The sequence below is a fragment of the Nansenia antarctica genome, assembly GCF_963989245.1.
Source record: "Nansenia antarctica genome assembly, chromosome: 5".
Lineage (NCBI taxonomy): Eukaryota > Metazoa > Chordata > Actinopteri > Argentiniformes > Microstomatidae > Nansenia > Nansenia antarctica.
This window is the reverse complement of record NC_137690.1, coordinates 13,594,630-13,612,281: the sequence shown is the minus strand read 5'-3', so window position 1 is coordinate 13,612,281 and position 17,652 is coordinate 13,594,630. Positions and strand designations below refer to the sequence as shown.

General features: G+C 42.7%; 1 protein-coding gene across 1 annotated transcript in view; it reads right to left on the bottom strand.

The window, feature by feature from the left end:
• Positions 1–7,032: 7,032 nt before the first annotated feature.
• Positions 7,033–17,652, bottom strand: part of ipo11 (importin 11) — a 161,197-nt gene continuing 150,577 nt past the window's right edge. Inside the window, exon 29 of the mRNA XM_080531365.1 lies at positions 7,033–7,231. Coding sequence (XP_080387491.1) covers positions 7,067–7,231 — 165 coding nt within the window. The 3' untranslated portion in view covers positions 7,033–7,066. The remainder of the gene's footprint in view (positions 7,232–17,652) is intronic.

Below are 17,652 nucleotides of genomic sequence, written 5' to 3'. Positions count from 1 at the left end.
TAAACACGTGTAATGATATGTTAAACCTCTGGTATGACACAGTTTTTAAAAAATACAAAAAAAGCGTAAAAAAGCACGATTGCCAGTAAAAAGCTGTCAAATTATAGTAAAATAACGTAGTTTTGAAGAACAAAGAAAAAACATAAAAATGTTTTTACATTCGGTAAAATAAAGTTTTAAGAGGTGAAAATATAATAAATACATATTGTAAAATGACATAGGCTACATAAATGGCCTCTTTGATGTGGAATGTGTAAGAAGAATGTTTAATTGAGATTTATCTCAGGGATTTTACCTGCAGTATTCCATTATTCAATAAAACTGAAAGAAATTACGAAAAAGGTACTGTGAATCACCATTACTACATCATCTATATTTTAAAGATAATCTTCCCCCTGTGCATTTAATCCAAGGTAATTAAACCACTATGAACAAACATATCTAAACAAATATACCAGTAATTAGTCTTCACGATAAGATGTAAGATACAGATAATATTAACATTCCAGGGGTTTATGACTCCCTCAATATGGGACTTGCATATAACACCCATAAAACGCATAGCCTTAGCAAATAATATCACTACCTCATATTGACTAGGAGGACGGCAGCATACATAAAGGCTGATGACATTTAGATATTAAATCTGCAAATGAAATCCCTTTGCACACTCTTTGTTTGTAAACCTGCGCACGCACACGCACGCACGCGCACGCGCACGCACGCACGCACGCACACACACACACACACACACACACACACACACACACACACACACACACACACACACACACACACACACTCTCTAACTAACTCTGGTTACAATATGGATATTAATGGCTCTAATAACAAGGGTGTGTGTGACTTGATGTGGTCTGATACATCTCTGAGTCTATACATATTTGATATCCTTTCCGATAATCACTCTCTCTCTCCTGGCAGTGGCTATCAAATATTCATCAGCAAGTAGGATGTCAGCACAAAGAAAGAGAGAAGGAGAAATGATGGTGAAGAAAGTGAGCAAAAGAGACAGAGATGAAGAACAAAATGAGTGTCTCTACATCTCACTCATCTCACACATGAAACCCCTTTCTCTTTTCTGACACTTGTTTCAAGAACCTCAGAGGCTGACGAGAAGATCATGAAGGGAAAGGAAAAACCCCATGTGAGATTGAGTATGCTGACTGCACAATAATCTGGTTCTGAGTCTATCGTCAGGTCAAGGTAGAATGGCCAACTATAGTGGAATAAGACAGTGAAGTGTGTGTGTGTGTGTGTAACCTTCACCACAAAATGTGTGCTGTTTCTCAAGGCGTTATGGATGTGCCTGTGTCACAGCCCTCTGTGGAGAATGGGATCTGAGAAGTCATGCCGGAGGAGCAGATTTCTACAAATGGATTTGAAGCACCCTGTGTTTTGCCCTTGCAGGGCTCGCAGTCAGGGAATTGTTCTGTGCGTCTGCTGAGAGCTCTTTCACTAAAGTCTTTGTGTCTTTTGTTTTCCTCCCTGTGCTTCCCCAGTTGATATGCCTGGGGCATAATCTCTCTCACACGCTCTCACAATGTGTTCTCTCTCTCACACCCCCCCTACACACACACACACACACACACACACACACACACACACACACACACACACACACACACACACACACACACACACACACACACACACACACACACACTTCAAGAAACAGAAGGTCTTCACACATTAGATGTTGGTCTGACACTGAAATATGGGTTAACCTCACGTAGTTATTAAACTTATAATGTTGAAAATGTTTCTTACCCTCTCTTACTCCTCTGCCTTTTCCCTGCCGAAGAACCACATCGCCATCAGGACTCAACAACTACATGATGTTCCTTTCCTTTCTTCCATTCACCTTGCATTGACTACCAGTAATGGAAAATAAAAGATAAGGAGACATTTTAGTCTTCTGTACTGGCCTTATCTCTCCTTTTTAATGGTCAAATTCAGATTCTCTTATCGACTTTTGCCTATATGCAGACATTCTGAAGGGATTACAAGAGATTATTTTGCTTCTTGGCTCGAGTACTTGATGATGATCATGTCAGGAAGACATTGACAATGGTTACAATATCTACAATACATAGAAAATCATTAAATTCCAGAAACAACAAAGGGGATTATAAAAAAAAGAAAATATGAAAGAAAGTAAAAGACATTAGCAATTCAATTAGAGGAGGACAGTGCAAGGAGATCAGTAGTAATTATTTTTGTCCTGTCTATCACGCTTCATTGGCAATAGGGAAAATCAATAGTAATTTTAATAGATTTGGCCAAATTGAAAAGCCATGCTGCCAATCATTACATTTTCTCCAGAGGTATAAACTCATACATTAAAAGTTATTCGGTTTAGGTTTGAATTCATTTACAGAACATTGTAATCATAACGTTATTACTCTGGTGTTTTCAAAATTAATCTTTTATAACAGTTGGTCCCTTTAGGCTGTAATAAACATATTAATTATATAGTCTAATCATAGATATAGACATAGTATTGGGGATTCATGTCTTTATTCAGCTGAATGAGAGGAGGGAGGGAGGATCCAGTCACAACTGTCTCTGGAGGGATTAGTAAATCCTGGATGGAAGTAAGTAAGGGGTTAGCCAAAAGCCTGTCTACACAGGACAGTCTTTAGCTGTTTTTTTAAAAGCCTCGACCGAGACCGCTGATCTCTGGTCCAAGGGAAGAGCATTCCAAAGCTTAGGAGCCCTGGTTTGGAATGCTCGATCACCCTTGGTTTTCAATCTGGCACGGGGGACAACCAACAAACCCTGGTCAGAGGACCTGAGAGACCTACTGGGGCTGTAAGGACACAGTAGGTCACTCACAGATGTATGCAGGTGCCTGACCATGGAGGACTCCGTAAGTGATGACCTTGAATTTAATTCTAAATTTGATGGGGGACGCTAAGATGGGAGTAATATGACGTGACTTTCTGGACCGAGTCAACAGCCTTGCAGCTGCATGTTGGACCATTTGTAGCCGGCCCAAGGTGGATGCGTCGAGGCAGGTGAAATTGTGCAGATGGAAAAAACAGGTACGTGTCAGTGACCTGATGTGGTGGTCAAAGTGCATTTGCTGGTCAAAAATAACACCAAGGTTTCTGAGCTTAGACCTTACTGTTGTTGAGAGGGTCCCCATGCATGTAGCCATTTTTGGAGTGACTTTAACCTCTAATAAGAACCTCGGTTTTATCTGCGTTTAGTAGTTGAAGGAAGTTGTTTGCCATCCAATCCTTCACAGCAGTCAGACAGTCAAATAGAACAGACAACTTGTCAGTTTGATCTGGCTTAAATGAGATGTACAATTGAATATTGTCTGCATAACAGTGATAGGAGACCTCTTTGAGTTTGCTAATGATCATTCCTAGAGGAAGCATGTAAAGTGCAAACAAAATAGGTCCCAGAACAGAACCCTGGGGCACACCACAGGACAAAGCAGCAGTTTCGGATGTGAAAAGGGCCAACAGTCACAGAAAAACTCCTATCCTGAAGATAAGAGGAGAACCAATCCAGGGCGCTCCCAGTGATACCAGCCCACTGCCTCAGCCTCTCGATCAGAATGCAGAGATCTAATAGAACCAGAGCAGAACCTTTTCCCTCATCAGATGATCTCAAGATGTCATTTGAGACTCTGAGGAGAGCTGTTTCGGTGGAGTGCTTCTGATGGAAACCAGATTGGAATTTATCGAAAATGGAGTGTGCATTCAGAGCAGCAGTGAATTGAGAGGCGACAACCTTTTCTGTAACTTTTGAGATCAAAGCTAACTTCGATATGGGCCTGTAATTTTGGGGGAGGGAAGGAGCGAGAGAGGGATGAAGAGAGGGAGAGAAAGGAAAAAGAGCAGAAGAGAAACGAAAGGTGTTTGTGCAAGAGAAAGAGAGGATGAGGGCAAGTGAGAGAAGGAAAGAGGGAGAGAAATCGAGACCGAGACAGAGAGAGACAGAAGCCTTTTCTCCTGATTCCCTACAGTATGTAGTGCCAATCCCATTCCTGTGTGCAGAAGGGGAGCGAGGAGACTGACAGTCTGAGATACGCTCACTGTCCATCCACGGTTGCCTACACGGCTTGGTGTCTGGTGTTAGTCTCAGTCACGCCTGTCTGCCTCTTATGGGTTGTACCCACACTTTCCCAGGAGACACTGTAAATCAGTGCAATAGCACCACAGAGGTCAGAGTCAACTGGAGAAAAGTTGATACAGTTCACTCCCTGAGGTGGCTGGTGGAGCAAGTTGCTTTCGGCTGATCTTTGCTATGTATAGATGCAGACCACAATTAAAATGGACAGAACTGTAGTAAACTAGGTTTCCCATGAATTGAGAGCCAATCGTATCTATTACCGTATCTCTACAGCAGGGTGGTCAATAGTAATTCAGTTGATTGTGGGATTAAATACATTAAGATGTGTCTTCTATGCTGTGTCCAAATTGGCATACAATACATTTGTGTACTTGCCACAGCCTGACGCTGTGGTCATTAAAGTACTGATACCGAATGCATTCTCATGGACACACACACACACACACACACACACACACACACACACGAGTGACAGTTGCAACCACATTACATGATCAGGTTGGCCAGGGACACACTGTTCATTACACTGTTCACAGGACATGGAAAAGCAGTCATGTCTAATTAGAATCAGTCACACACTTTCACACACTTACACACACACTTACACGCATGCCCACGCACACGCACACTTACCAATCAGCCCTTAGTGAGATAAATGCAATCCCCAGCGGTCCAGCTGTAGCAGCTTTTAGGTTATCCACCAAACAGTACATATACGTACATTAAATCATAGCAGAAAACCAATCCTATTAGAGCTGCAGATGTACATACGACCACGCTGCCGTTCAGACTTAATCCCTACTGTGGAACTAATCTGAGCTGGAAGTTAGGGATTAGAGCTAATCCTCTCCCATCGATGGATTCCTGAGATCATTAACACCACACCTGCAGTGGCCATTTTAGCTGAGGGCTAGGGATACTTCACAGCAAAGAGTAGCACATCAGTAGGAGAACAATTTGAGGATAAGTGAGAGATGTGTGGAATTCATTGGAATTCAAGATGATGGTGCTTTTTTTCCTGCTTTTTTTGTGTACAAACTGCAAGGGCACAGTTGGTAGTGATCTATGCTGTAGATACTGTAGAAAGGACTCGAATTGGATTCTAATGAAATTCACAACAATTAATTGAAATATCCATAATAAAACCACTCCAAGCAAACATTTCAGCCGTGTACTGCATTTTATTGAAGAAAAGAAAATGAACAAAGATTTTCCTCATAACTAAAATAGCTGAACAAAGTCTGAATTCATTTTCTACCACTGTTGTGTTCTGCTCATTTCTCCTATAATCAATATAATACCAGTACAGAAACAAGCTACTATTCATCTAAAAAAGAAACAAAAAAATATAGTGAGAAAAGTACAGGTAATGTCTTAAGGACATGTAAGGCTGAAAGCATAAGGCCATGATTTTGTTTTTCATCTCTGCTACTGAAGTCAATCACAGTGTCTTATGGAGCTAGTGTCACGATCCTCCAGTTCTCATCACTCAAACTGGTATTCTGTCTCAAACATCTCTCAATCAAGCTTCAATCCTGTAAGTAGCCTACTCCTCAATCTGATTCAATGTCATTATTCATATACAATAGGGAGTATGATGAAGTTGCCTGTTGACGTTGATCTGAGGTTAGTTTTGCGTTGTCCCTCTCATCATGGTTAAGGTTAAAATTAGCATATGATAGCATTCCCGAGACCTTCCCCCGCCATGCAGTAATGGTATGACATGAAGTACGGAGTAAGTAAGGAGTTTCAGGAGGAAAAATAAAACGTGTTAAACATTATTTTGGTTATTAAAGTGCTCTGACACACTGTAAAATAGCAGCAGTATATAGAAACGTGGTTCAGCACTCTTACCGTTAAAAATCTCTCTCATCTCACAATCGATGAATTCAAATTGAGTCCAATGATACGAAAATATCTATGCCCCCCCAAAAAACTAGTCTGATCTCTCAGTAGTCATGTCCATTTGAGAAAAAAGAAAGAGAAAAAACACAACAAAATAAAAACGTGACCTAAAACATAAAATATTCTTATGTCGAATGTCATCCATACATTACATACATACAAAATTACATTTCTCATTTTTCTTTTTTTTACTTATAGAATAGAACTGTAAACAACTGCTTCGGTCCTTCAGTGGGTGAATCCAGACGTCTGCCACACACACACACTTCTGTTCAACCTCGTACTTCTCTCCAGTACAATGTCAGTCCAAGGCTCCTTCTATGGCACCAGCGGATGGTATTTGCGTTGTATCACTCTACTTCCCCACTCCCCCTCTCTTTTTAGACATCCCTCCTACATTATGTATTCCCCTCATTCCATGCTAAAAACTAAAGAAAACAGAAGAAACTGGTAGAATGGAAGCTCTAGTAATGATTCTATGAGGAATAAAAAGTGGGATTAAGGGAGGGGTTCTTGGGAGGGGTTATGGTATTTTATATAGGGCGTGGTAATGTAGAAGTGGGCTACGGGTAAAGGAGAGGTAGGTTATGGGTAGTGAACAGGTGTTTTATGGGTAAAGGAGAGGTGGGTTACGGGTAGAGGAGAGGTAGGTGATCGGTAGGGAATTAGGGTTTGTGGGATTGGTTTCGGTTTAAGGTGCAGTAGGGGAGGAGGTTGGTCTAACCGTTCTCCTGCGCTTACAGGCCCTGCACTAGTACTCAAGAAGGAAAATAGTGTAGGTAAGATAGGGATTAATAGTAGAGGGGTAGAGGTTGATGCCTTTCAACAGTTTGGCGGAGGAGGGGGAAGGTAGGTTGTAGAGGGGGAGGAGGTTGGTCTAACCGTTCTCCTGCGCTTACAGGCCCTGCATTAGTACTCAAGAAGGAAAATAGTGTAGGTAAGATAGGGATTAATAGTAGAGGGGTAGAGGTTGATGCCTTTCAACAGTTTGGCAGAGGAGGGGGAAGGTAGGTTGTAGGATGTGTGGGTAGATGGTGATCTCTCTCCCTCTTTCTTAGAGACCTTTTAAGAACTCTTGGAGCTGTCTGACGATCTCTGTGTCCACCGACTCCATCAGAACTCCGAAGCCCTGGTCCCCCATCAGAGCCTGCTGGGCCTTCAGCTTCTCATACACAAACTGCTGCAGAGACACACTGTGTACCGGGTCCTCCAGGGCAAGCTAAACAGAGGAGATAGAGAAAACACAGGCAGTTAACAGGACGACCTAACCCAGACACTCATATTAAAACTGTTGTGATGGGTGCTGTGCACCTCCAGTGCCAGCTAACACACACACACACACACAGAGAATAACAACAGGCAGTTATCAGGATGCCTTACACAGCGATAAGGAAAAATAGCAGGTGCTGTGTCACTAACCCGGCTCAGAGAAAGTGACAAAATAGGGAGACAAGTCGAGGGTAAAGGTAAATGATTATTTTATTAATAACTAAAGCAAAATAAGTAATTTAGAAATGGGATGTGATAGTCAGTTGTGTAGGGTGTGGGTGAGTGATCTGTATGTGGAATGTTGTAAGGGTGAAACAAAGGAACAAAAGGTTGCCACTAACAGAAGAGTAAAAAAAGGATATCTTGTATGGAGAGAGAGAGAGAGAGAGAGACTGATCCCCAATGCACAACCTAAATAGGCACAGGTGTGCTACATCAGCCAATCAGGCCTCCTCTCCCCACTGCCATCCTGCAACACAATCAGAACAAGACTGCAGTGGAGGGAGGAGACCGTAACAGCTGTGTGTGTGTGCGCTGTGTGTGTGTGTGTGTGTGTGTGTGTCCCAATCTGGTTACATATGAGGATTAGTTGAGGGAGTGTGGCGAGTGATTAGATAATCACACCAATGAATCGGAAGGGGTAATGAGGGGAAACTGAGCCAGAGAGCGACACCAGTGTGAGCCCTGAGATCCAACGCTGCCCAGGCAGTGGAACAGCTGAGGGCTGTTTGAAGCTGTGCTTTCATAACCATCATGTCATGGTTAAATCACCTATACGGTTAAAACACGGTTAAATTCCTACATCGCACTAGTTTCTCTATCATGTTCCCTTGACAAAATGTGTCGTTTTGGGAACTATACATATACTATATATTTTTCAAACTTGGTTTTCATGTCACAGTCTTTAGGAATTGTCGCATAACCATTGTACGTATAAAGAGGCCTTATACTTGGTCAGGGGTTTGCCGGAAGTCCGCTGCACATCGTGCCTAACGATGTGCCTACCCATTACAACTTTCATGATACATCACGAAGTAATTCCTATGAGAGGCATATTAATGTCATTTCTTGACAGCTAATCAGTGAATGTATACTAAAATATGGTAATTACAGTGGCTCCTTGTCATTCTTAATCAAATCACTGAAGAATTAAAGGAGAGATCGTCATTGCTGTAACACAATTACAATCATCATAAGTAGCTGTGTGTGTGTGTTTGTGTGTCTATGTCTGTGTGTGTGTGTGTGTGTGTGTGTGTGTGTGTGTGTGTGTGTGTGACCTGAACAGATTCCTAATGTGAATAATCACCGTTCATACTCATTACTGTGCTCTCTGCCTAGGAAACATAAATAACCTCTGCTGACGAAAACCTGATTAATATTACACATGTAATCAAGTTCAATATTGACAAAGGACAGGCAATTAAATGTATGTTGGTTGGTATCAGTGTGTGCTGGCTACAGGAGGCAGTCACTAATTAAGGGAGCTTGCACATCAAATCCATATAGAATAAGTTTCCATTATGGCTGTCAAACTAATTAAAGAAAAACAAATCGAGTTAGAGTAATCGCATGGCTTGGTGTGATTAATCACAAATTCATTTTGGTTTGGTCAAACTGACCTCATTAAAGATTTTAATTGCCATTGAAACCGCCCCCCCCCCCCCCCACCCCAAATCTCTTCAACCTATGACAAGAACATCAGCCTATATCAAAATGTAAGGAGTGGGACATAGAAGACAAGTTAACCACGCTGGGCACAGAAAGCTTCATGATTGCCACAGCAACTACTGATGTTTGAGCATCTGCCTTGCCGAGACAGCCTTCCCCTGTCTGATGCTCGGTTAAACAAGGCTAGAATCACTGATCTACAAAACACCTGCTGCAAGAAATAACCACTAACTATGGATCAATGTCAGCAAATCTGCACATTGCATTGCTGAGGCTGATCATCTCAATCATGGAGAACGGCTTCGAACCGGCTTGGCTAAATGCTGCAAGGTATGTGTGTGGGTGTGCATTTCAATAAGTTAATAGGAGATGAAGAGGAAAGAAAGGCACAGCGATAGTGTGAGAGAGAAACTTGGTCATAACGGCAAGGAGGAGAGGGAGAGAGTGGAGGAGAGAGTATAAGAGAGAGGATGGAGGAGAGAGTGCAGGAGAGGGAGTAGAGAAGAGAGTGCAGGAGAGGGAGTGTAGGAGAGAGTGGAGGAGAGAGTGGAGGAGATGGAGTTGAGGAGAGGGAGTGCTGGAGGAAGATGACAAAAACTCAGCATTAAAGAGGCCTGTCATGTTGACCCCCGCTGCGTGGACTCTCTGAAGTAGAAAGCCCTGATGCAGCAGTAACTTAATCTTCAGAGTGGGAGTTTATAATAAACACATATTGTGGGTAGGAGCAGAGGGCTATTACTGAAGGCAGCTGTACAACACTAGAGAGAGAGAGAGAGAGAGAGAATGACAGACAGAGAGAGAGAGAGAGACAGAGAGGCAGAGAGAGAGAGAGAGAGAGTGAGAGAAAACCAGACAGACACTGGGGGCGGCTTTGGCTCAGGAAGTAGAGCCCACTGGCCCTACCAAAACGAACACACCGGAAAATGCCCCGTCATTACTGTACACCGGAATTGCACAAGAGGACCGCATACTGGGAGTTTACCCTAGGCAACTTAGACCAACTAAGTTTGTGTTACTATTGTGTTATTACTAAACTAACTCAAATTGTTGCTAGCTAGCTAGCCAGCTAACGCGCTGTATCTGGTAGCCTAGCAACACGAATCACGCCTTTCCCGCGCGTAAAGCGTATGACACAGCCGCTACCTTTCAAATCCGTCTCAAATCAGACTCCCTTTTTCCAGTTACTTTCAGACAAGATAAACGATAACCTGGGAAGGACAGTGGCTTTGGAGACTATAGTTTGAGACACAGCCATAGACATGGATGTGATGTCCTACTATAAATAGAGGAGATAAGTCCCATGACCTGATGTATGTGAACTGTATGTAGCGGTGATCTAATGGTGCGCCTGAGTGCCCTGAACCACACTACCCTGACCAGTGAGCTGAGTAGTTCATTACACCCCAGGCAGCTGTTCATCTAATCAGTCAATTATGATACCTCGTCAGTGTGAGAGGATATTAGCCGTGGGGGACTGATAACCTACGTGACGATCACAACCACATCCGACTGACTCACAGAGGGGACACCTTCATTCTTCATTCATGCTTAACCAGCTTTTGCTGGCCACTTAATGGATACATTCTCAAATGGCAGAGAGCAAAACTTGGCATTAAGCCTTCAAATGGGGCACAGAATGTAGGGGCACAGAGTGACGGTCAAACAGCAACAAGGCAGCAGTACAAAAAGGCTATTACTACAGTAGCATATTCCACTGAGAAATATCTAAGACAAAAAGTAGAGGCACAACAGTTCACAACAGCATTCCCACCCCCCCCCCCCCTCCAACCTACTGTACATATCCTTTGTTTTTCTGTGTGATTTGAGTGTGATTTTGTGTGATTTGAAACCTGCTCGTGTAATTTGTAAATTCTTGTAGCACTTCTTAGGAGCCGGCAGTAACATTTCACTGTACATTGTACCTGTACGATATGCATGTGACAAATAAAATTGACTTTGACTTCTAAGCAGAAGGAACTGCCCTGCCTATGAATGAGCAGGTAAACGCTGCAGCACACAGTGGAAAAGGGAAGGGAGAGAATATGGTGGCCTGGTAGGGACAATTTGGACTGTTTACTCCCAGGGAAGACAAAGTGAAACAAAAACAAAGTGAGGGGAGGAGGATTTAAGAAGAGAGAGAGAGGAGAGATGAAGAGACAGGAGGAAAGAAGGGAAATACATTAAAAAAGAGGAGATAGTTATGCCCAGCAGTGGGTAGTTGGCTGAGAGGCAGTAGCCTGCTGGGTGCTGAAACAAGAAAAGAAGTGAGAGGAAGGAAGAGGTAGAGATGAAGGGAGAGGGGGAAAAAGAGGGAAGAGAGCGAGGAGGATGCTGTCAGGGAGGCAATAGCCTGGTGGGCTCCGTGCGGTTCAGCCAAGGAACAGGAAAGACAACTAGGGTGAGGGAGAGATGAAGAGAAGGGAGGGATGATAAGAGGAGAGGAGAGCCATGTCTCCTATCTGTGGGTAGCTGGCATGGAGGCTGAGGTCTGGTGGGCACAGAAGCCAGTGTGTCCTGAGCTGACTCTCTAATCCTGTTACTGCTGGTTCTTCTACTCAAAAAGACACACAGAGACACACACACACAAACACACACACACACACACACACACACGCCTTACACATTGCCTCCACTCATGAAAAACATATTTTGCACCTGCAGAAACATCCATCATGGCAGACCTTATGGGATCTTGAGGCAAATATGTTCCCCATGAGGAAAGACACATATGTACCAAGTTTCATACATTTTCATCCAACGGGGTGGAAATGCCAGCATTCTGAAGTTAATTATTTCCTTTTGGTTATTATAGCGCCACCTATGGTCTAATCATGGTCATTCTTTCTGCCATAGTTACTGATGCTCTCTAGTTATGGCATGCAAATTCATAGCCTTTTTGGTCAGGGACCTTTTGAGCTATTTCGGTGCACCTGACAAAAGATCGAAAGTCAGTGCAAAACTTGATTCTCTCTCTCTTCACACTAAAAAACAGGTCAGAAATCTTGGTGTAATTCTAGACTCCGATCTGAACTTCAACAGCCACATAAACTCGATAACTAAATCAGCCTACTATCACCTGAAAAACATAACAAGAATGAGAGGTTTCATGTCCAAGCAAGACCTTGAAAAACTCATCCATGCATTTGTTTCGAGTAGACTTGATTATTGTAATGGTCTACTAACAGGCCTATCTAAAGGAGCTGTTCGTAAATTGCAGCTCATCCAAAACGCCACTGCTAGGGTCCTAACAAAAACAAAGACATTTGAACACATTACACCAATCCTGAGATCCCTGCACTGGCTACCAGTCTCTCAGAGAATTGAATTCAAAATCCTCCTAATTACATACAAATCACAAAATGGTCTTGGACCAAAATACATATCAGATCTCCTCCCACCCTATATTCCCGCAAGGTCCCTAAGGTCAGCTGAGACAAATCAGCTAATAATTCCAAGAGTAAAAACAAAACACGGTGCAGCAGCTTTCAGTCACGCTGCTGCATGCTCCTGGAACAAACTCCCTGAAGAAATCAAACAGGCCCAAACCCTTAAAATATTTAAATCTAAGCTAAAAACCTGCATGTTTTGCACCAGTTATGATTAAACACAAACACTTCTATCAATGTCTTTTTTCCATTAACTATTGTCTTTTTAAATGTTTTATCTATTTACTTCTTATATTTGCTTTTATTCATTGTAATTTTTATTTTCCTATGCTCCTCTTGCTGTATTTTTTAATAATGCATGTACAGTACTTTGAATTGCCCCTGTTGTATGAAATGTGCTATACAAATAAACTTGCCTTGCCTATTTGACCAAAGCCAGGAAAAGAAGAAGAAGAAGAAGAAGTAAACCACCAATAACAATATTGTCTACTACCACCACGTAGTAGGAACACTAATAATAATAATAATATAAAAGCACAGTACACCTGACAGTAATCCCAGTTAAAAAACCTAAACCTACAGAACAACCTACACGCATCCTCTCGAGATGCATTATTTGTGTCATTTCATCTTTTCAGTCATGTGTTGTAGATATAATCACCTTTCCTCCCCTCTCACAGTATACACACGTCCCATGGGAGACCTGACTCCTGAGCACTGTGGATTGTACTCCAATTCCATCATTGCTGTGCTCATCATTTCTCACTGTGCTGCCTAGTCCTTTCATGTTCTCATAAAAAGCCAGACACATGAAACAGATACAGCACCTCTGAACCTGGTACACCGCGCACGCAAGAAAGGATGACATGAGAGATGTGTACTGTACAGATGACTGGGAGGAGGAGACACACACACACCCACACAGTCTGGCTGAGTATGTTATGAGACATTGGGCACATAACGAAATGTTGACAATACACGGTGTCCCTCCAAACCCAATGCCTGTGTGTTTTCAAGGTCAAGGATATGACCATTATTACTACTACCAACTTCAAAAATAGCAGTGAAAGGCTTTAGTTTGTAATTGGACACAAGAGGAGCAAATCATCAGTCCACATTTTCCTTTCATACCAGTGTGTTGAGAGCCACACAGACAGACAGACAGACGAGGAGATGGATTCACCTGTACCACCTCCTGGATAAGGAGACACAACACCACCCGTCCTCACAACATACCCTAGTCAGCGCTTTTAAATTACTTCCATTGTCATCTTCACTGTCATTTTTTTTAACAGTGACATCTTTTTTTTGGGGGGGGGCGGGATAAGGGATGGAGAGGTAGAGGTGTATTGGAAGAAAGTGAGTGACAGAGAGAGAGAGGGAGAGAGAGAAGGAGATGAGACAGATGGGCGAATTTAGACAGAGGATGAAGTAAGGAGTCTTTCCTCTCTGCTGTGTCTCCATGTTTGTGATGTATTGCCTGGGTTCATGCTCTCTCTATTAGTGGGAGGATTAGGCCTTGATTGCAGTAATTTTCTCACGAAACGAAGCAGCACAAATTATAATGCCCTGATTAGTATCGGGCTAAAGGGCACAAATGCAAGGACCTACTCCCAGTTTGTTAGACGGGCGCTCATTAACACACCAACACAAAGACAAATACACACACACCCACATTTACAGACAGCGACAGAGACAGCGACAGCGACAGCGACAGCGACAGCGACAGAGACAGAGACACACACACACACAGACACACACAGACACACAGACACACAGACACACACACACACACACACACACACACACACACACACACACACACACACAACCTCGCCAACTCTCCCACTTAATGTTGTTTATCATTTCAGACGGATAACAGAGTGCATTAAGCTAGCACGATAATTTCTGGTCAGTTAACAATATCCACTATCAAAACAAAAACAACATCCACATGAAGTGCATTAGAAATGTGGAAATAAGATCAAAAATGGTGACCAAACTGCAGTGGTAGCACAGAATGTAATATACATTCATTTGTTTTTCTCATTCTCGCACCAACCCTTCCATCGTAATAGTGAATTGATGAACTGTGCCTGATATTTCATTTCAGAACTATTTACTAAGATAATGTGTTTGCTGAAACAGCATTAAAGCAATCACAAACCCCACCATCACCAACTATTCAAATAAGAAGTTAGTTCTATGCCTGGGAGAATAGGAGGTACTATCTGATTGCTGAGACCACAATAACCTGTGTATGTGTGTGTGTGTGTGTGGTATTTGTGTATTTGTGTGCTACTCAAGAGAAACACAGGATATTCTGATTAAATAAAGGACTGAGACAGGCGTTCGCAGTAGAAAATAGGAGAGATTCATGCATGTCAATTTCCCAGAGATGGGAGAGTAAAAACAACAACAACAACATTATCACAAAACTGATGTGGCAACACCTCATAGCTCTGATTGATGATTGCTTTCTGTGTAAGATGAGAACAGTTAACACACATTCAACCTAAAAAACCGAATTAAACCAATTACATTTTATCAACCTTCATTCTAAGAGCATTCTGTTCTTTTTTTCTGTTTCTATTTTTTTTACCAGTGTTGTTTTTCGGGCCATCTTCGACAGTACAGACAGTAAATGCACTCTTCTGACAAAAGGGAAACAACCCGATTACATTCCGCTGGAATAAAAACTTCAGTGCATAAAACCCTTAAGAACCAGAGATGAACGTTGTGTCCTTCCATTTCAGATGAACAGACCCTGAAACAGCTCATAAATAATGGGCTGGAGGAAGAGACCATCAGACTACTCAATTACCCACCTCAGCCTTGAGGCCTCAGGCACACACACACACATCCTTGTAGTAATGCTGAGGAAGAGAACACTTTGAACCATCTGATAGCGTCCCCCATCAACAGAGAACTGTTTAGACAACCTTTGCTTTTAAGTTGCCTCCGCTCGATCAACTCTATAATTCAAAATTAATTTAGCCTTGGTCCTCATAACAGATTCCTTCTGCAACGCTTTAAGGTGTTAGTCTAGACTGTGGTGATTCAGTACTCATACCATCAGGGGCAAAAAAGATCAGAATTAAACTTCAGTTACCTGCTACCAAACACATTTCCCATTATTAAAACCATTCACTGCCAACAGCAAATGCCTACAAACAAACAAATTAATTAACTTGTTCATGCTTTCATCACAATGAAATTAGACAGCATTTAATTGAGATCATTAAATAAGGCAAATCATTGTAATAATGTTGATTAAGAATGCAGTGCATTCTGTGTTCGCAGGCGTTGACTGTAAATCAGCCTTGGGTGTGAGTGTGCATCCACAGGAACAGTCGTCATCAGACTGCATTGACTTCTTTTCAACACAAGCAAGTCAAGAGGCTTGGCAACAACACGTTTCCAATGCTAAAAGCTCTGTCTTCCTGCTCAACAAAACAGGACAATACTCTTCAGTATTGGCAAGTCAGAGTCGGGAGCTAAAACAAACAAACCGTAACATCATTATTGAGTCTCAGAGAGTAGGCCAGAGCGTAAACCCCTGTAGAGATGCCCGGCTGATCTAACAACATGCTGCAGCATGTCCTTCTGCCATTTGATCTAAAGCCCTCAGAAAGCCCCTCTGCAGCCTCTTTTGAGTGCCCATAAATCAAACAATAACATTTTTGAAGCTCAAATCCATCTTCAACCCACCTCCGCACACCCCCACCCACCCCCAACTCAAACATCCAGCCACAGCACCGCTCCAAATCCCCAAACATCACAGAGTGGTAGCGGTGTAGCGGTACACGTATTATGGACTTATGGAGACCTTAAGTCTCCTGTTTGGGAAGATTACGGTTTCTCAGTTACCCACAATGACAATGGACAAAGACAGGTGGATCGGACCAAAGCTATAATGCTAGCTATTATTCCGTCACTGTTCAACTGCGATCAGGTAACGTGGCTTGCTGTCCGTCGAACTTGCTCACTCATTTGAGACGGCATCACCCGAGTGTAAACATCACAGGTACGAGAAAAAAACTGTGAAGTGCAAACCCATCTCTCCAGCCTCTCAGGCTAAAGCAATAACAAAAGCCATAGGTGTTTTTATGACCGATTTCACAGCGATTAATCCCTGCCTCTCTCTCCTCTTCCATTCTCTGGCTCACACATCGCTCTGTTCAACATACATCTGAAGGCCAGTCAACGTGAGGGTAATCCGTCGTGGCAGGTGTCATATACACTCACCGGGCCACTTTATTAGGTACACCTTGCTAGTACTGGTTTGGACCCCCTCATTTGCCTTCAGAACTGCCTTAATTCTTCATGGCATAGATTCAACAAGGTGCTAGAAACATTCCACAGAGATTTTGGTCAAAATTGACATTAAAACGTCACAAAGTTGCTGCAGATATCCGCCACACCATTACACCACCACCACCACCACAATGTTTGCCCAGAGAACTGCCGCTCACTGGATATTTTCTCTTTATCTGATGTCCCGGTTGTGCGGGAAATTCCCAGTAGATCAGCACTTTCTGAAATACTCAAAACAGCCCATCTGGCACCAACACCCATGGCAGGTTCAAAGTCACTTAAATCACCTTTCTTTCCCATTCTGATGCTTGGTTTGAACTTCAGCAGATCGTCTTGACCATGTCAACATACCTAAATGCATTGAGTTGCTGCCACATGATTGGCTGATTAGATATTTGTGTTAACGTGCAGTTGAAAAGGTGTATCTAATAAAGTGACCGGTGAGTGTAAGTCATAAATATGTTGAAAGCCACGTGCTTGAATGACCGCTAATGGATAGAAATCAAAAGGGTGGATGAGAGCATGATGGTGCTCATTTCCCCTCCATCGCTCTCTGATAACGCACTTTATTTGATCTTGTATCTTAGGTCATTAGGTTCTTCCTACTATCACTCTCTGAAAACCAATCATTGATATTGCTGATATTGACATGAATGTGGGGGGTGGGGAATGAGAGAACCTTTGCACAATTGAGCCTTGGCTGGTCTGAGGTCCGTCTGTCTGTCTTGTCCTTCATAAAATCCCTTACGCCATTCCAGCTATCAGTCAATCTGCTGTGGGGTCTGAGAAGGTTGACTGATATGGATCTCCACAATCTCAAGAGTCTCTCCGCTTGCTCTGGGTTTTCATGTGGAGGTGCTGTGGCCTTCTGGGAAGGGGGTGCCTCCATTTCTGGGATATCGATTGGCCACAGTCGACAAAGATCCAATGCTGTTTGTCTCACTCTCTTTAGCAGCAAAAGGAAGAGGCTATTTAATTCCTGACTGTACTTCACATAATG